A 20743-nucleotide genomic window follows, 5' to 3' on the forward strand; every position below is an offset into this window, starting at 1 on the left:
TATGAAAATTGTAGAGTCACACTGAAGGCATCAAGGGCTATTTGAGCAAGAAGGAGAGTGATGGGGTGCTGCGCCAGATGACCTGGCCTCCACAGTCACCGGACCTGAACCCAATCAAATGGTTTAGGGGTGAGCTGGACCGCAGAGTGAAGGCAAAAGGGCCAACAAGTGCCAAGCATCTCTCGGGGAACTCCTTCAAGACTGTTGGAAGACCATTTCAGGTGACTACCTCTTGAAGCTCATCAAGAGAATGCCAAGAGTGTGCAAAGCAGTAATCAAAGCAAAAGGTGGCTACTTTGAAGAACCTACAATATGACATTTTTCAGTTGTTTCACACTTTTTTGTTACGTATATAATTCAGTATATAATTCCACATGTGTTAATTCATAGTTTTGATGCCTTCAGTGTGAATCTACAATTTTCATAGTCATGAAAATAAAGAAAACTCTTTGAATGAGAAGGTGTGTCCAAACTTTTGGTCTGTACTGTATATATATATATATATATATATATATATATATATATATATATATATATATATATATATATACTTTCAATTATATTCATATATTCAACCCCTAAAGAGTTTCAAGGATTCATAAATAAAAATCTTTTCAAAGTGCAGGATTCTGCTTTGGGTGGCTTCTTAATGAGTTTAGTGATACATAAAATCAACACAGAAAATGTATGATGTAGTATTTGTGTGTAACAGTATATTTTGTTAAGATCGCCATGTCACAATTATTAAACCCCTATATAATATTGTTGTTTTTAAAGCTTTCTGACAGTTTTTATGGCCTGAAGTAGAGCTGAAACATCATTAAGCCTTTGGGAATTCTATAACGATCATTCATTTGCTTCAGCTGTGATGCATCTATAAACCCCGACCACGAAGGTGTTCAAGGTGAGTTGCAATCATGGGAAAGACAAAGGAGCTTCCACAAAAGCTGAGAGAGGAGATTATTTTATCACATCTGAAGGGCCTTGGGTATAAGAAGATTTACAAAAGATTTAAGATTCCAAGAGACACCATTGGGAGCATTATAAGGAAGTTTAAAACGTATAGAACAGCTGCAAACCTGCCTGGCCGTAGAAGAAAGCTTACAATTTCATCAAGGCCCCTTAGCAACTTAGTTAGGATAGCTAAGAATAGCTAAGAAAACCCCCCCGTGTGATAAATATATATATATATATATATATATACATATATATATATATATATATATATATAAAAGAACTTCACCGAAAATTTATTTTTAATCAGTAAACATTTGTTTTACTGACGTGCCACGTCTCAAATCAGCACCAAAATCCGCTATGATGCTCACAATTAACCCTTCGGGGTCGACAAACGCGGCGGGTCGTTTTGTGGCATTTTTTCCTCATAGCACAGAACTGAAATTATTGTACAGATACAGATAAGAGCAATACAACATTCAAATCTGTAAAGGATCTACTTTTATTTGTATTTCTTTGTATATATGCTCATGGACACATAAATAAAACCGTAATCAAAATAACCAAATCCGTATGAAAGAAGAGGTACAGTTTCTCTGCGATCACCTCATTACCAGTCTGTGTGGAAACATCCTGATGATTTACGTTATTTAAAACACCACAATTACCTTCAAAACATTTACAATAATATTTTGTCTTCATGTTCTATGTTGGGTATTGTTTCACTATTAATAAACATTAGCATAAAGCATCCATATTTGTCTATGCCCATGTCAATTAAAGTATTAAAAACTTAGAAAGTATTAATTTAAAGTACATTTAGAAAAGATAAAAATGTACGATTAAGTTTTGTTTAATGTTGAGTTAACTCATGACAAGCATGACATTAATCGTGATTAAATATTTCAATTGATTGACAGCCCTAATATTAATATGAAGTGATGTCCATTTACCAGTGTGACACTAAAACAGGTAGTAATAATGGTTACTTTTTTTACTTAAGTACATGTCAAAGCCCAAACTTCTTTACTTTAACTTAAGTAAAACAGTTGAGTCATTACTTTAACTTCTACCAGAGTCTTTAAAAACATTTCAAAACAGGATGTGTGTACTTTTTCCACCTCTGTCATCACCTCTCGTCCAGCATGCTAATGCTTGGTACAAGGCGTTGCACAAATGGCACTATGCATAATGACTCAACACATTCACATTGATCTCATCATTTCAAATATCCAGAACATTTGTGCTTTGCTCAGATGTAATTTTGCAAACTTAAGTCATAACATTTCTTTAGGGGTGAAGGGACCTTTCTAGACACCATTCCATTATAGCCATACTTGTTTTGTTTTTTTCCTCAAGTCAATTCAAGTCAAGTAGACATTATTGTCATGCCAACCATCAGCAGTCAGTATGAGAGAATTGTACTCAAAGCATGGACATGTGGCTTTGCATGATTACATGCCATACAGCTGTTATCACTTAGGTTGTACTCACTTTTGTTGGCAGCTATTTTGACAATAACGGCTGTATATTGAGTGATTTTCAGAGGACAAGTTTTATTTCTATAGTATTGTCCCTTGAGAAGATATATTAAAATGTTTGTGAAATGTGTGTGTATATATATATATATATATATATATATATATATATATATATATATATATATATATATATATATATATATATATATATGTATATATAAAACAAGAGCCACTTAGAAGCTGGATTATTCCAAAAGTGTCTAATTTCTTAATTTACCCGCTAGAGGGTGCTAAGAGACTCTCCACCATTAGCAGCAATAGATTTATTTCCCCAACAATAACGTTTGTTTAACAAATACCTATATTAGATTTTTGATTATAAAACAGTAAGTAAAAGCATTACATTCTGCTCTTGTGCACATTTGCCTCAGCAAGATGCTTGGCAAGATCATTGCTTAGCCGTCAGGTCATTCATTTTTTGGGATTAGATTTTGTGCTGGGCTAAATTCTCAGAATAGATTGAAGGTGTGCATCAGTGAGAAGACTCCTGTGTGTGCTTCTGTTCATCAGAGTGAAGTTTCTCAAACAGGTATTTACTTACAGACTGGTCGAGCAGCCTGTAAGCAGAGATGGGGCATTGTTTCAGGAAACTATGTGGCACCCACAGAGTCAAACTGTATCAGTAATAAAAGAAATATGATTTTAACTTTTTTGACCAGATATAATGGATCCTTGGGGCCTTGAGTTTGCATGTCTGGTATATTGTATTTAATGTCATGAAAGTGATTGCTTGTAAACTGAGTTTAATAAAATAACAAGACAACTGAAAGAGATGGCACAATTCACAATCGAGGATATAGAATTTTGTGCAATATACGTTGACAGTTGACAGTGATTGACAGTGCTGACAATGTTTGCCTCTTAACTTGACCTAGAAATTCATTTTGGCCCCCCCTATAATAACCATCCCTGAATTATACAGTATTACTATAGTTCACACGATGCAAAAGGTATATAAAATTCATACAAAAAATTTGTCCAAACTTTTAATGTAAACTCATATGGCACTAATAGATTCATAACCCCTGTGTGTATTCATCTTCTTAGTTGCAGCTGTGTCTAACTGCTTACACACACTCCTGGAAAATGGCCTATATATTTTATATATCCACACAATTGTTTATGTTTTTGGATGCGGTATATTAACATTTGGCGTTCATTTGAGCTTGGAAACCCAAACCTGATTCACCATAGCAATGCTCCTGTGAACAAAGCCAGCTCCATGAAGATATGGTTTAGATTGTTTGGAGAGGAAGATCTTGAGTGATCTGCTATAGAGCTCTGATCTCAACCCTATTAAACACCTTTGGGATGCATGTGGATGCTGACTGCACCCCAGGTCTTCTCACCTCACCTACATCAGTACCTGCCTTAACTAACTACTGCCTGATGAACACAAATGTCCACAAGCACACTCCAAAAATCTAGTGGAACATTTCCTCAGAAGAGTAGAGGGAATAATATGTTGGCCACAAAGCACATCGCAAACTTTTGGCAATATCGTGTAACTATGTTTGTGACATAAAAAGTTGAATCTTGAACATATATGGACATAACATAATGTGTTCAACAAGAGATCAGATTGCAATCACCTGTGATGCACATAGTGATTGTTCTAAAAACTGTGATAATAGTTGCATATATTTAACAAAGCTTAATTTTTTTTATGCCAAGAAAAAGCCAAAAGTCTGACTGAGAAGTAAATTAAGAGAGTGCACCTCCATGGTTGCGACAGTCATTAGTCTACATAGTGCACTATGTATGCGGTAAGGAGACATCTGGGATTCAGCCAATAAAAAAAATAGGAAAGGCGAAAAACCGTGCCGAGCCATTTGGCCACGCCCACAGCACCACCCTTAAGCGCGAAGCCCCACCCTTAAGCGCGAAGCCCCGCCCGGTCGTTTCCTCCGCAGCAAGGCAGCAGGAGCTTATCGAGGGTGTGTATCGTGTTTAAGTGCTGAACTCCGCCTCTGAAACACAGAGCAGGAGAAACAGTTCGCTCACCTCCGTCCCTCCTTGCTACACTCGGACACCAGGAGCCAGCCGACAGCGTCGCCATCATCTCGCTCCAAAACACTGGCCAGTCTGAAGGCTCTCAACAGCAGCAGCAGCAGCTCCTGTAACCCGCGCTGATTTCTCCCGGATTTAACTCGGCGATTTATTTTGGTGTGCGCGTGTGTATGTGTGTGTGTGTGTGTGTGTATGTGTGTGTGTGTTTTTAGTTTGGTTGTGGTTTTTCTTTCTTTCGGTATCGTTTCACGTGTTTAGTAGGATCCTGAACACGAGCCGAGCTTTTAATTATACAATAATAAATATACAGACGTGGCTGAAATTGACTTCTGGGCGGCAAAAGGCTTTTTTGACTCAGGTAAGAGCAAACTTGGTGTTTTTGCAAGATCAAATGTTGGAGGGTTGATATGCAAAAAAAAAGAAGAAAAAAAACAACAACGCTGCTCTGTGTGTGTGCATGTGTGTGTGTGTGTGTGTGTGTGTGAAGCAGTATAAAAGGGGAGGGGGTTCTCCAGGGTTATCTAGACCAGTGCTTCTCAGACTGGGGTCAGTAAAACACAGCCAGGTTGTCTTTAATCTTTAATATTTCTGATGGATGGATGGATGGATGGATAGATAGATAGATGGAAAGATAGAGTTCTTTATAATTCCCAACATGAAATTGTAATGTTGTAGTAGCAGTTCATAGACATGCAACAAGATGCACAATCATATTGGGGCTAGAAGATAAATATTGAGGCCAGTTGAACTTAAAAATCACAGTAAAAAAAAAAAATTCAAGTAATTATTAAAATAAAAAGGTGCATTAATGAGGTAAGAACGTTGCACTGTTTCAAGTGTACAAGATGATTGTATCTACAGGTGGGAACACACTAGCAAGATAATTTGCTACAGGAAGTCAGAATCCACCATTCCACAAGCCATTCTTTTTATTCTCAAGGTTTTATAGCTGTTAGCTAGTTTGATTAAGTCTTTTACATGGAATGTTTTACATTTCAACCTCAGTCATTTAGAAATATGAACAATTGCAATAGTGAAGCTTTTCAGGCACCACTAAGAAACTATTGATCTCAATGAGGAGTGGAATAAAAATCTGCCACGGTGTATATAGTTGTATTTATTGAAATGAAGACATTTGGACCAGGGGAGTCTGACTCCAGATAGTTTTGAGTATTTAGAATGCAGAAAGTAAGCTTTGAGATCTTCTGCATCTTTAAAACGTTCTGTACAAGTGTTAAAACTTGAGCGGGACCTCGCTGCTTCTTGGTGGCGACGGGCAGTTAAAAGGTGGCACATGGGAAGCAACCGAGTATCAAAATTTGATCCAGTCCGTTGGGTTGATGCAATTCCGAAAACCATTTTTGATTCTATCAACTTTGGACAAAGTTCAGGTTCTTTAAAAGCCACTGCAAAGTTGAGATCAATGTAACTGCTGAATTTTGTGTGTTCAAAGTAATGCTTTAAGGAAAACTTTGTTCAAAGGCTGAAGAATGATCCTACACCTCAGGCTTCAAAAGTGTGTGTGTGTGTGTGTAGCTCTTTTTCACTCAGGCATCTGCTGTCGATGGTTATTAGATACCTGTTTAACGGGCATGCTGGGAAAACATTCGAAATCACAGCGACACTAATAATGATCTGGTTTATGTATGTTTATGTGGATTTTTCTTGTCTTGGTGTTTTACCGCATTTTTCTTTTCCAAAGTGTCCGTATTGAAGATTTCCTGTTTACTCATCATCAGTCATACTGAAAAAAATGCAGCGAGGGAATATGTGCTTGAGTCACTGATTTTGGTGTGTGATAGACAACCAGATTGGATTAAGTGCTCTGCTACAGGGAATTCTAGAGGTGGCGAGGAATTGATCAGTAACACCAGTCAGTAGGTTAAAGATTTACTTGCACATGTTCAGCATTGGTGTATTGTCACTCATGCCAATTAGCTATTTATTTTTATGAAGCCTAGTTTCATTTAAAAAATAGCGCCCCAAAACACCAGTTATGTTAAACTTTTATAAGAAGGTTTGTCCAGGCTTAGAGAGAGAATTCAGCACACAGTTTTTAAGGTAAAATGACAGGTGACTTTGGTTCTACACACCTCCCCCATCCTTGTCTCGTGTGAGAACACCTCCTATTTCTATCTTCCCCAAGGCACTGAAACATCACACAGTCTACGCACATATGGCAGAACGTGTAGAAGGACATTGGACATGAATTATCACTTAGTTAGGCAAATGTAAACAGGCGTTTTAATATTTATGATTTGCTGTAGTGCAGGTTGGTGGGGGAGGGCAGAGGCACAAGCACATAGTTCTTGGTGTATAATAAACACCAGCGCAAGAGACGTTCAGTCAGAAAGAAAAGAGTTTTTATAGACTAGATTTTTGTGTGGATTCTCACTGTGACCTGGCAACATGATCTTTTTTATTTATTTTTTTTTTTTATCATAAGGTTGACAATCTTTTTCCTAAGTCTAAAACAGATATCTACTCTGCCTATGGAAATTCTTTGTGGTATTGTGACACAATATTACAAAACAAAGCATAACCACTTTAAAGGATTTTATTTCTAACTAAAATTATCATTCATTCTTAAACATTAGAAGTTGTAAAAAAAAAAAGATATCTTACTCCCTGTATGTTTGTGTAAACTGGATTAAATTGAGAAGAGAAAGCTAGACCTTTACAAATACCCCCTGATACCCACCAGGACATTGACTTTATTTGGTTTATCTTTTTCTTCTCATATATGCAAATGAGACGTTTAAAACAGCAATTACTCAGTATCATGTCGCAAGAAGAGTGGATTAAACAGTGCCTGATGTGCTGCTAATATGGATCACTATGTGCTTTTTAAAAATAGCAAAAGGGTGATGGTAAAGGAGGACGACACGAAGGCTTGGGGGGGGGGGGTGTTTGGAGAGACAGATGATTTTTTTTTTTTCAGTATGCTACAGTTAGGAAAATGCGAATAACCCAAAAGGGTATTCTTGTATAGGTAAGTAGAGGGATGTTTACAGGAAGAAAAAAAAAAGAGTAGACAACCAGGGCGTAGTTTACTTGTGTACAAATATGTACATTTGGATTCACCAGTATTTGATTTGTAAATTTTTTTTATTTTTATTTTTTTCAAAGAAAGTAGCTATTATTAAATTCAGGATTTTTTAGCTCTAATATTGTATGAAAAAAGAAGAAATAAGTCTGTTCCTCGTTTCACTAATTCTAATTTTGAAACAAACAAAAAAGCCAGTGAACGTGACTTGAATTGACCCAGTGATGACTGAGATTATGATTAACATTACCAATATGAGAGAATGGTCATTTAAACTGCATGTTTGAAGTGACATATTCTGGTCGTTTGGACGTTCAAACCACTTTAAAAAAATAATAGTGTAGTTAAAAAGCTCTTGCGAATGCGGTCCTCGTCCCTGTTCGGATCACTGATATATGACCTAATTTCCAATAACGTAGTTTAAACAGGTTAATTTGTCTCGTATTCTGTAGTGTAATGCGCCAGAATGTTACGGAATTGCTTTTGTATTGCTTTTCAGAGCAGTAATTAGCATAAAATTACAGTTTGACATCGGGCCCTGAAGGAAACATAATGTCATTCATAGCTCTGTGAAATTTAAATAGCTTTGATTTTTGTCCCTGAGCATGCACAAGCGATGAGTTTCGGGTTATAGAGTCGTAATGCCTCTCTTTTACACACACACACACACACACACAGAAGGAGAAGCAGCCAGAGCTAACAGATCTTTACATATAGGAGACAGATGGAGCTTCTCAGTGCCATGCTGGCTCCATTCAGTAAAGGAGGAGCCATGAGGGTCAGGACTGGCAACATGTTTTTTTTTTTTGTGTGTGACTAGTGTATAATGGTACTTTGTGGCTAGTGCTCTATACCTGGTGTCAGTCTATTGAATGAAACATTTTTTTTAATTAACATTCCTGAGGTGACTTCTGTGGTAAAATTCCTGATCTGTAAAAATATCTAAATGTACCACAGCTCATCGTTTGAGTCACAGCTATCTTGTTTTGATTTTTGTTTTGATTTTTCTCCCCCCTCCTTTCTCCATACCAGTCAGCTGGTTGTCTCTTTAGCTACAAGGTGAGATGAAGGGTTGAGAATGCCTCTCTGAGAGTGTGACCGAGTTTCAGACACCATCCAGAAACTACATGTTCTGGTCATTCTTCTTTATTCTAGAACTCCTAAAATGGGAAACACACATTACAGAGGTTATGTGGAACTACATTTCTGCCTTACATTTTTTTCTTTCCTCTAGAGAGCATATCACAGAGCATGAGTACTGTGCAGGTGGTATTGTTGAGAGAGTGAAAGGCAAGCAGATGTCCACGAGTTCAGTATGTCACCAGGAGGTCATGGGGAAGAGGCCATCTGTTGTCATACTGCTTTGTGTAAAGAAACAAAAAATTAACTTGATCTCTATCTACTGCGTGTGCAATGTGTAAATCTCAAGAGTATAAAGTATAAATCTCAAGAGTATCCCAAGAGCTAAAGCTACTGTATACAACTCATTGTAGAGATAAAACTTTTATCTATATGTAATCAGTCAAAACACTCCAAGGTTTGATTGAGCCCACATGAAATTTGACAAAAACATCATGAAAGTGTTTAGTGACTTGAATGTTTTTAACTATATTGCTCTACAGTTTGAAAGTTTAAAAATAACATTAATTGGTTCCTTTTTAGACCATTATGAATAAAAAAAAAATTGTGTATATATATATATATATATATATTTTTTTTTTTTTTTTTTGTGATTAGGTGGAATTTATCAACTGCCCATAAGACTTTAATGACAAGCGACTAGCACTATAGAAAGATTTATATAGTGAATTTACTATATAGGCAAAAGTTTCTGGACACCAGACCATAGGATTAGTTTGTGCCTTTTGAACATCCCTTTCCACATTCTGTCCCAATATGCTGTTATAATAACCTCCCTTCTCCTGTGAAGATGTTCTGCTAGATTTTGAAGTGTGCTTGTGAAGATTTGTACTTTTACAGCCAAAAGAGGTAGGTGAGGTGAGGAGAACTGGGGTGCGGTCAGTTTTCCAAATCATCCCATAGGTGGTCTAAAGTGTTGAGGTCAGAGCTTTATAACGGGCTACTCAAGATCTTTCTCTCCAACCTATGTGCATGTTATCTTCATTGAGCTCGTATACAATTGTGTGCCTCCAGCTTTAAGGAAACCGTTTGGGGACGAACCACATGGCTTGAAAAGTCAGGTGTCCCAGTCTATTTCTTCAAATACCTGATATGTTTACTTATCAACAGTAATCACACACTGATACAAAAGATAGCGCTTAAAAAAAATGTCTGTTTTCTTTTTAATATGGATGTGTTAAATTTTTTTAATCAATTTATTTGGAGCAACAAGAGCAAACAGCTCACATACTTGAAATCTAATCTACTTTATATAGTTGTAGATGTTGTGATCGATTGCACACTGATGCTGTAAGATGCGTGTGTGGAGGTGAATGGCAGTCTGATAGACAGACAAATGCATCGTGTGGGTGGGAGTTCAAGTATTTCAAGTCTTTATGTAAAAAAAGGGTTTTCTCAAGTTCCCCTGAGGCATTACAGGAAAAGGTCAGTTCTTTTGAAAGAATAAACACATAAATATGTACCAGTCTCTGTAAATAGTGGTATATTTTAAGCATCTTTTGAATTTGCTGCTCTCTCGCTTTGTCTCTGTCTGTCTCTATTTTGGTTGATGTATTGATGTATCAGTATTGTTGATGGCTCACATGTACTTTCTTCAGCAGGACAGCAGCTACAGTTTATAAGTCTGTGGTTGGTTTTAACAGCAGTGTATTTTCAAAGAGCCCCTGAATGAAACCCTGGTATGCGCTTGTGGTGTTTTTTTTCCGATCAGAATGATTGTTAATGACAGAAAAGGATCGGAGATATATATATATATATATATATATATATATATATATAAAAAAAACACATGATCTTTTTAAAAATAAGTGTGGTTGAAGAGCACGTAATTGTCTTACAAATGGACTTTGTTTGCTGCGTGTTATTAAATGCTTGTTCATATTATTTTCGCAGCTATTAGACTGTGACACTAAGAAGAAGAAAAAAAAGGTGTGATAAAAAATCTCCTAACAAGCATGGCTGAGCCACAGGGGGTGTAGACGCAAACATTTCAATCGCAAAATGCTGCGCCACTGTAATTGTCTCGCACAGGCATGCTCACAGGTGCAGATGAATCAAAGCAGCAGGTTGGTGAATGGGACAGCTGTAATTCACGCGTTGTGTGAGAGAGAGCACTTTAAAACGCAGACGCAGCTTTGAAGTGGATACAGGTGACCTCTTTGTGTCTACTGAAAAGCTATTGCCGCCACCTCTGTGGGCTATATAAACGACATTAACGTTGTTAGGTTTTTTTTTTTTTTTTTTTGGAATTAGTATATCATCATCTCTGCAAACATGTACAACAGTTCCCAAACAACTCGTGATGACGAATAGAAATCACAAGCATGGAAAACACAGAGCTGACACTGAAAAATTTGGGAATCTGTTTTTTTTTTTTTTCAGGAGGTTTTTGTATTGTATCCGTCATTCACTCTCTTTTATTTGGTCTGTCCAAATACTCTTGCGTCTTGCATTTCGAACGTGTTTTAGCGCCGTCAGCTTAGCAGCTCGCATCTGCAAAAGAGCTGCTGCGTGCAACCCTGAATACACAGTGCATTCGGTTGACTGCTTCAGTTGAGTCGATTTAGGGTCATATTGTTTTCTCCCTGCAACTGAACTCGCTGTAGAGTTTCCATGAACCCGGCACCCAGGCAAGCTCGCATGGACGCTCTCTCAGACACGCGTTTGTGTTGGTCCACACTTGAACCGCACAGAAAGGAAGTTTCTGTTTAAATGCTCTGAATAGCACATTGTAAAAGCATCCAGAGGCGGTCGTTAAGCGAGCAAGATATTTTGTAGAGCAAAATTCGGTTTACTAAATTTCTCAGAAAAGCAACAAGGACGATAAAACATTCCGCTTACAGTTACAAATTTGTAAATTAAAAAAAGTCAATGAGAAGTACACCATTTAAATATCTACCAAAAAAGTCACTTGAGTGTCGAAATGTGTAGAAATCAATTATCGAATGCATATTGACTCGTGATAATAAGTGACTGATTGTACTGTAGTGCATTTAAGTTTTCATAACAACAGGGATTATGAGACTGGTGTAAAGTAGGCCTCAGACTTTAAATGCTTTAAATGACTGGGGAGCTACTGGGGAGGTTTTATGGAGTGGGGGTGATTTCATACACAAAAACATTCCACTTCAGTTTGTATGGGATGTGAGGACCGTGTACTTCTTCCCAACTGGCAAAGGAACAAATATTATCCCGGGTGGGTGGAAGCTTTGATGCCGCTAGTCTTTGCATGCATGTTGTCCGCTAGCATAAACATCCAGGTTTGGGAGCTCAGATCCTTTAATCCACTGTGATGTTTTAAGTATCTGAACCATGTCTTAACAAGTCTGACTTGTGATTATGCAAGGCTGTTTAAAGGCTGTACTGTATCTGGTTTGTCATAAGTTATATAGCAGAATATATATATATCTATCTCAGATCTCCTCGATGCCAAACTGGTACTCACTCTTAACTTAAAGTCTAGTCAAATTAGGTTTTTGTGGCAATAACATATACTGTGAATTTATTTTATATTATTTTTTTAACATTTGCATGATTTTCTTCCTGAGAACCCCTGAGGGATAACATGGTCCAAACCATTCTTTGAATAATCCTAACATAACTTTTCTCAGGAAATGAGCAACAAATAAAAAAAACGGATAAAGTACCGTAATTTCCGGACTATTAAGCACACCCAAATATAAGCCGCACCCACTGAATTTTATAAAGATTTTCATTTTGAACATAAATACGCTGCACCTGTCTATAAGCCGCAGGTGTCTACACTGAAACTAATGAACTTTACACAGGCTTTAACGAAAGACAGTGTCTGTTACATGACTTGTAACTAAACAGTAGCCTATCAAGAAAGTCATTGTTCACCGTCTTCCTCCTTCCTTTCACAGCAATTTCTCTCGAGAGTTTATCTTTTGGTATCGTCGTGCGTTTAAAAATCACCATCGGTGAAGCTTTTCTCCCGATGCTGTGCAGCTCAGAACACTGGTGAAGTGCGTTTTTTTCATGCTCGGTTGTTTTCTGCGTGACGAATGATTTCGCATTTCCTGTTGCAGTCCGAGTGAGCGGCAGGTCAAACGTCAGAGGAACCTCATCCATATTTATGATGTGGTGCGACCCGATTCAGTGGGAGCGCGATTTAATATAAAGAGTTTCATTGGTTCACCAGGACCCGTTTGGCAATTTCATTGGTCTAATGATATGGGGCTCAGTTTTTTTGTCTTGAAGCTTGTGAAACCGGGAAAATCCATAAATTAGCCGCTTCATTGTTTAAGCCGTGAGGTTCACAGCGTGGGGGGGGGGAGTAGCGGCTTATAGTCCGGAAAATACGGTAGTTAGTATGGTTAAGCCTTTTCCTTAGATTTTCATCTTTTGACAGAAAGAAGAGTGAATGTTGCGGAGCTTAAAACAGTTGATGCACAGTTAAAAAATGTTGTGAGCCTAGACCTAGATGTGTGGAATTTGACATCAAATATTTAATCATCTTTTTGCCTTTGTGTACAAGAAGACTAATATATATAACATTTCCATGTGCTAACAGCTGTGAAATAGTTAGAGAGCAACAAGGAGATCACTCAGGAGTTCCAAAGGTACTAACTATACTTGGGATAGTTTTATAACAGCTGTCCTTCAATCGTTTTCTACAGTGAAACTGATCTTCTTTAGAGCATGTTCTAAAAACAAAACTGGTCTATCAAAATTAGATGTGTGTGTGTGTGTGTGTGTGTGTGTGTGTGTGTGTGTGTGTGTGTGTGTGTGTGTGTGTGTGTGTGTGTGTGTGTGTGTGTAAATGCCTACAAAGTGTTTCAGGGGTGTCATGCTTTTCACTAACGCTTGATTCTAAGACATACTGGTGTCAGGCTGTGACAGAATACAGAAATGATTGGTTCACTTTCGTTTTTTATTATTCACATATAAATCACATGAAGTCGAAATACATTAGTTTAGCAGCCTCCTAAATGTGTGCTGGTGGAGAAATGTTGCTGACGTCTTACATGTGCTACCATGGTGTATCTCACACTGGCAGTAAAGCAGTCAAGCTTAAAGCGGTGGAGAAAATAATGGGCGACCGTGGGTGAGGAGTTTCTAGTTTATACTCTCGGAATGAAATATGGGGCACATGTGAGAGCAGAGCTTGGGATTTAAAAGAAAATGTTGATGACAGAAGAGCTATGATAAAAGCTCCATTAGGCCTCCCTGAATACTCGGACCCTGTGCTCTGAATGACTGATATTTAGCCTCCAGTGTAATGGCTGGAATGAGGCGTTTGAAGAATGGTTTTGTACGTGGAAGTACATGTGCGGGTCATGTTGTGATCATTCTCAGCCACCCTGAAAGGCCACGAGGTCTTTAATCACAGAAGGGGTCTACTTGTGAGTGAGAGTGTGCAAACAATGTGAAGGATTTCAAGCAATATTGACATCATAGCAGTGAATGTAGTGACCAGATTGTTTGATATTGTGTTTTGTGTTTGCATTTGAGCCGTTTCAATGATAAACGCTTACTGAACTCCTATACTGTATATTAAACATTGGTTTGAATAGTGATTCAGCTCCCTCTTGTGGGAGTAGTGTATTATTGCAGCACTCTATACGATCTGTACAGTCAACTTAATTGAAAAGACAAAGTAGACCATTGTGAGAATCGCGGTCTGATGAATGAAATGTGTGTGTGCATGTGTGTGTGCATGTGTGTGTGCGTGTGCAGGTGTGAGGTGACGGCATGCCCTGCCAGGGGTGAGGGGACACTAGTGTTTTGTGGCTTAGCCCGGTGTACAGCTAGCTGAGACGAGGAGGCCGCAGCACTACAATGGCTTTGCTTGACAAACACATAGTAAAACGCCAAAGGCTCGACAGAATCTGTGAAGGTAAGTTTCAAAGCGTTTCGTTTTGATCAGTGATTTGTTGTTTTTAACATTGCAAATGTCGTGCTGCACTTTCCTGATGCCAGTTAGAAGTACAGGAATGAGGGCATGAACGAACAATCCACAAAACCCTATGAATGTTCATGAAAGCTTTTCCACTTTCTCTACAGTTCTAATTATAGTAACCCGGTAGAATGGTACGCATATGACACACTTACACAAACTTTAGGAATAGTTTCCATGTGCCTGTAAGACACTATAATGGTTTGGCACATTTTAAATGCCTGGTTTAAGGAACGTCTAAACAATATGGTCCTCCCACTATGTGCGTACTGGATTAGGTCTGACTAGGCAGAATGATATTTTTCCCTCTGTGCAAAGACCTGTTAAGCCTGTAGTTCAGACGAATGGAAGACTAAATCAATTGAAATTCATTGTTTAAACATGTAAGACAAAACTGTAAAATCGGACATGTTAAAAGGCCTCCATTAACAGCCTTAGTTTTGCATCTTGATTAGACAGGATGTAGTTCTGCTGAAGTATATGATTAAAACTGATCCGTCTGCACTCTATAGGAAAAAAAAAAGAAAAATCTGTCACCACTATAGCATGCTGAGAAGATTCTGCAAATCGAATGCAGGCTTCCTACGAAAACAAATTCTTACTTTTGTGCTTAATTACAATGGAAAGTGATCTCATCTACTCTCGACTGTGGCATAAGGACCCAGAGGGGGTTGCGGTTGCCAAAGAGGCCTGGCCAAAGAAAAAAAAAAAAAAAGAATGCAGAGACTATTAACTCAGCAGTATTCTTTATCCAGCAGAAAAACACATTGCGGGTCTGCTTATCAAATATGAGAGGCAGTGGATTCTAATTGTGGACTGTATTTTTACTCGTCGGCTTTTTGCAACGTCTAAGATGGTCCTCTGTAGATACATTGTATTAAGTGTTAAGTGCTGTGTTATTCCTCTCTGGCTATGTCATATTCATGCTAGATCAATACCTGTACTTGGTAATGTAGGAAAGTGGGTCAAGAAAGGAAAATACTGGAATGAAAATGAACAAGTGATGCCTTTTGGTGAATGGATTATGAGTGTTTGGTAAGGGCTACATAGTCTCCAGTTACACAATCATCTGTGTGCATCTGTGTTTTTGTGTGTGCTTACCCCCACACACACCCACACACACACACATGCATTAATCCATCTTAACTATCCTGGACCTCTGTGCAGGTCTGATCCTTCCACAATGTGTGTGTTCTGTTCCCATACTAAAGGTGAATATTTCCTTCTGGACCTGTTTTTTTTATTTTTTTTATTTTTATAATTTTTTTCTTCCTTTTTAGGGCGTTGCACTTGTATATGAGACAACATTGCTTTTTCATTCTTGCAGCATGAGGATTAACATTATTGGATTTCATTTGATTTGTGTGATAGAAACATGAGGTCAGATGTTTGGAGTAGTGCTTTACTAAGCAGGGTTCATGGCTGTCTGGCTCTGAAAAGGAAATCATTAAAAAAAAAAAAATTAACAACATGATCAATTCTGGCATTTCAGATCAAACTGAACGAGGTAGAATTATTTGTGTCAGTAAAAAAAATAAAATAAAAAAATAAAATTGATCTTATCTTAGTTTGTTTCGAAAGCAAAATAATATTTATGATGGTGACCTTCATACTGGATGGAATGAGACTCATAATGGCTGAAAATCACAGTAGTTTCCTAATATCAGGTTTTATTGTGCACACAATTTTCCCATTGGAGATGCACGATTCCGAGTAATCCTATCTACATGTGCAATCGTGCTCATCACGCGTTTTCTTTTTTTTTGGTTTCGGATTGGGTTGCAGCAACTCTGTATTTTATATAAATATAAAGGGGGACTAGAGTTTGGTTTTAAAATGACAGTGTAAATGGGTTAATGACAGTTGACATGCCAAGACGTGCATGATCAATGAGATGCACAAAAATAATAATGTAATGTTGTTACTACCAATTTTCTTTTTTTTTCTTGTTTTATGTTAACATTTAAGTTAACTCTGTTATCTCTATGTATAGTGAGCAAAGGAAATTTCAGTGAAATATTAGTTTTGTTTGAAATATGTTTTCTGTGTGAAGACACTGACTTGAAGAGTACTGGGCTCTATAGCTGCATTTTTATATTTAGTAATTTCAATAAATATTCATTCATTTCACACCTTACTTTTACATGTCAGATTGCTTTGAATGTGCTTTGACTGGTTTAAATGTGTTATGTTATAATACTATATATATATACAGCTGTTTTGGTGCAGTTGTCAGGTCAGCTCTTTGCGCTTGTTGCTGAGCACACAGTGTTCGACTAGTTGTAGGATTTCTGTTCTGTCAGGATTGGATCTTTCTAAGGGCTCTGTACGACTTAACAGTAGTACATTAGTTTGTATTAATTCCACCAGACAGCCTCTTTGTCCAGCCTTTTGGGGTTCTAAGAAAGCAATAATTTTTACTGACTACAGGACAAAGACTCAGCATCACAGAGATTCTCTTCTATTCAGCACTGGTAGGTGCGTTGTGTTGTATTGATAAAGATTTCTTCTTCTTAATCATTGTTGTATTTTAACAGTCCGTAAATATAACTTGCATACTGAAATTGTATGTTTTTAGTGTGTCTGTGCCTTTACAGTAGTGGATTTAACCAGGCTTAATTTAGTCCATAATCCCTTATAGCAATCAGAGCGAGTAAAATCTCTTGAGTTGGAGCAGATCAGCTCTGCTGGATTAACCAAAGTCTCTGCCTACTATGCACCACCCCTCCATTGGTTAAAAAAAAAAAAAAAAACTACTCCTCCCAGTGTTCTCATCAGTTCATGGTTTTTGTTTTACATTTTCACAATGGAGTAGCAAGACTGTTTTCGTCTACAGCCAGAGTGTGATAGAGAGCAGTCGGTATCCTCTTTCTTTGCGTTGCCAACAGCAATACGGATTGGATTAATTATTCACCTACCAATAGAAGCTATTTGAAAACAAAGCTCTAAAGGACAGAAGAAAGAGAAAATACAGCTGGAACAAGGACAGTCATGCAACATCAATTTGTTTTTAAATCTGCCACTCCAAGTTACATAAAGGTAATAGAAAAGCTAGAGAGCGCACGAGAAAACCATCTTGCTCCAGTTTTTTTTTTACTGTCTTGGTGCTGATGTTGGTCTCTAACAAGCAGTTGCCGATCGCTCGGTCCCATAGCTGGGACGTTCTGGCTTGGAATGAGAGTCAGTGGGAACGCAGCGAGAATATGTATGAGCAGCAGAACAGGACAACTGACCGGAACTCCTTTGGAGGGGATGCTGAAGGTTGGTATGTACCTTCCACTGGTGTGGGCCCATCTGACATGGACATGAAACGAGAATACCTTAATCAAGGTCCGCTTTATAACAAAAATTTTGTAGATCGACCAGATCCATGTAGTATGAGGAAGAGTTCTGTTCCTGAGCTGAACAGTCATTATGATCGTCCATCCATGGCGCATCGTGGATCTCTAACTCCACTGGATTCTTACCAGCAAAATCCTGCAATGTTTTCCAGGCCACCTGATGGTTTTTATTGTGGGGAACAAATGCCCATTAACCGGCCAGCTTCTAATTATATTATGATGGGAGCGACTCAACCACTTTGGAACCAGAACCAATCTGGGAGGTCAAGTGTGCCTGCTCCCAGTCCAGCACCACCTCCTCCAAGGCACACTATTTACCGGGAGCCATGCGCCCCTGGCCCTTCGCCTGCCACGCCAGTAGCCAAAACAATAGCAGAAAGGCACTGCATACCAAGCCGAGCACCATCTTCTACTCGCTATGCCACTGAAGCAACTACTCCTTGTTACGGGACTGAGGCACCTTCCTCTCTTCCTGGATGCTCAATGTATAGTAATCTTAAAGGAAGACCTGTGGATCCAGGTCAGCCTGCAGCCACCTGCCTTGTGCTAGATCCATTCTCTCAAGGTATGGTTATGCGACAGGAAAACCCATCAACATCTGTTATTGGACAGCAAAAGCAGGAACCAGCACAGCAACTGTTGCAGCCACAAATGCAACAATCTAAGTCATTTCATCCAGTACAGTATCCTGATCAACAACCACAGCAAATCCAGCAAGTGCAGCAAATGCCACAGCCTGCACAATCTGTTCAGCAGGGACAACCTGTGGCACCACTAAATCCTGTTTATGACCCTAACCCTCCCTTGTCATCTCCTGCCTCAGTGACTACTTCAGTCACAGCTACTATGCCTACTCTGGGTTCTCTTCAGCTGCCCACACAACCTGCTCTCACTCTTACAACGACTCAAAACTTCATGGCTCCTGTGGACCCTAAGAAGTCAGTTGACCCAGAGTATCTGGGATTTCTACGCAGTGAAGGTTTGTCTGAGAGCACTGTAACCTCTCTGCTACAGCAGGGATTTGATTCCACTGCAATGCTAGCTGTTTTGGAACAGAATGATGTTTACTCTGTTGCACCCAACTTAGGGCAGGCACGTGTTCTCTCTCGTGTGGCAGCCAGTTGCAAACGTCCTCTAGAAGTCCCTCAGCACCAGAGCGCTCCATTCCGAGGACGATCCAACAGTTTCAGCCATCGCAGTGATTCATACGTACACCAGCAACCACCAACGACTCCAAGTCTGGACTCTCAGTATATGCAGCAACCCATGACTCCAGTCCAGACCATCTTTCCAAGGATGACTAAGGTCATGGGCCGCAGACCTAGCAGTGCTCCTTCTCAGCAGCTGCTAGAGGCTACTGGATACCCAGTAACAAGGACACATCCACTTTCATCACACATGACAGGAGTGCAACCACAAATCCTTGGTTTGCAACAACAAATATCACCTTCTATCCATGGCATGCCACAACAAACACTAGCACTGGCTGGACTATCACAGTCTACAACAATGTCCACTCTGCCAGCACAGCAAGCCCCCAAAGCATACTCTACCAACTACACTGTGCCAATAGAGCTGATGAAGAGGGATAGAAGCGTAGCCACAATGTCTAGCCTGTCCAATCCACAGCCAAGCCCCCATATAATGCGGAAGACTGGGAAACCTCACGAGAGTGCCCTGGTGCCAGTGGGTGCTGCTGTACAGACTCCCAATCAGAAGCTCTTACGACGCACTGGACCCCCTGTTATTGTCTCCACTATGCCATCGCCAGACACAAGTAAATCTTTGTCCCAATTTCTTCTTATTTGCCAGATTAACCTTTTCTTCCAAATACCTTGTCTAAGAGTGAGAAATGTTTTTGGTGGGCAAAACTGGTTAATATAGTTAAGTATGAACACAGTTTTAGCTTCTTGTTGGGGCTATTTCAATAATCCAGAGATTTGCTGTTAATGTACTCTATAATATGAATAATTCTACGTGAGCACTACACAACATTAACTATACATTTATAGAGCCTTTACATTATACACAGATTAGACATAACATTAAAACCATCTGATTATTATTGTGTAGGTCCTCATTGTGTCACCAATACAGTTCTGAAGTGTCAAGGCATGGACTTCACAGGTTCTTAAAGGGTATATCATGTTTTAAAGCACCTTTTCTCCCAGTTGGATTTGTTGTTTATTCCTTTTTACGTCACAGTGGGATATCTAGTAATGATCTGAAATTATAATTTTTTAGCCCTATATACATAAAAGAAGACCTTATAGTGCATTATAGTGCGTTATTTCTCCATGACTAGTGACTGAACTGGTGTAATTTTTTTTCTGTATCACAGTGCAGTGGCCTTTTAAAGCACTCTCTAATCCCACCCATGCTGTTGATGTAATAGAGCGCTTTCACCCTGCAGCTCATGAATCTGATGTTAAATGGCTGTGTTGGGGGAGGTGTCAAAGAAGAGCAGTTTTACTGAAGCTGGAATAAAGATACAGTGGTAAAACACTGCAGGAAATTACATGGTGTGTCACAATCCTATTAAATGATTCTAATTATTGTGAACTAAACAGTTGGATATTATTAGAGATTCTATTAAGAGGAAGATGGTAAAGAGACCAGTATCAATGATTAGTAATTGGCTTTGCAGGAATGCTGCTGCTGCAGCAAGAATTTTACATCAGATCGCTTTCATTTGATTGCCTGGTTTCTCATAATATTTTATGTGGTTGCCAGATTCTGCCTGTTGCTGCCTGCAAATTCAAATCACTGTGACTTTTCCCTCCAAGCT

The 20743-nt window shown here is 38.7% G+C and overlaps 2 protein-coding genes across 7 annotated transcripts in view; both read left to right on the plus strand.

Moving 5' to 3' along the window:
* The first annotated feature begins 4356 nt into the window (after nt 1-4356).
* The window catches only part of LOC310727409 (C-terminal-binding protein 2-like), a 30894-nt gene continuing 14507 nt past the window's right edge, over nt 4357-20743 (plus strand). The window contains exons 1-3 of one of the 4 annotated variants that reach the window (XM_083543850.1): nt 4410-4690; nt 4721-4866; nt 14395-14554. In XM_083543850.1, coding sequence (XP_083399976.1) covers nt 14497-14554 — 58 coding nt within the window. In that variant the 5' untranslated portion in view covers nt 4410-4690; nt 4721-4866; nt 14395-14496. Of the gene's footprint in view, nt 4867-14394; nt 14555-20743 lie in introns of all 4 variants that reach the window. The other 3 variants (XM_083543851.1, XM_083543854.1, XM_083543855.1) reach the window with 3 other exon arrangements.
* LOC310727405 (uncharacterized protein) lies at nt 14561-20482 on the plus strand. 3 transcript variants are annotated; one of them, XM_083543842.1, is made up of 3 exons: nt 14561-19732; nt 20029-20093; nt 20297-20382. In XM_083543842.1, exons 1-2 carry the CDS (start codon nt 17725-17727, stop codon nt 20088-20090), a joined length of 2070 nt encoding a protein of 689 aa, XP_083399968.1. In that variant the 5' UTR covers nt 14561-17724; the 3' UTR covers nt 20091-20093; nt 20297-20382. The 3 variants fall into 3 exon arrangements, with proteins under 3 accessions (XP_083399968.1, XP_083399967.1, XP_083399969.1); XM_083543841.1 differs by lacking the exon at nt 20029-20093 and having other exon boundaries at nt 20297-20482; XM_083543843.1 differs by lacking the exon at nt 20297-20382 and having other exon boundaries at nt 20029-20125.

The sequence above is a fragment of the Silurus aristotelis genome (assembly GCF_946808225.1).
Source record: "Silurus aristotelis genome assembly, chromosome: 6".
Classification (NCBI taxonomy): Eukaryota; Metazoa; Chordata; class Actinopteri; order Siluriformes; family Siluridae; genus Silurus; species Silurus aristotelis.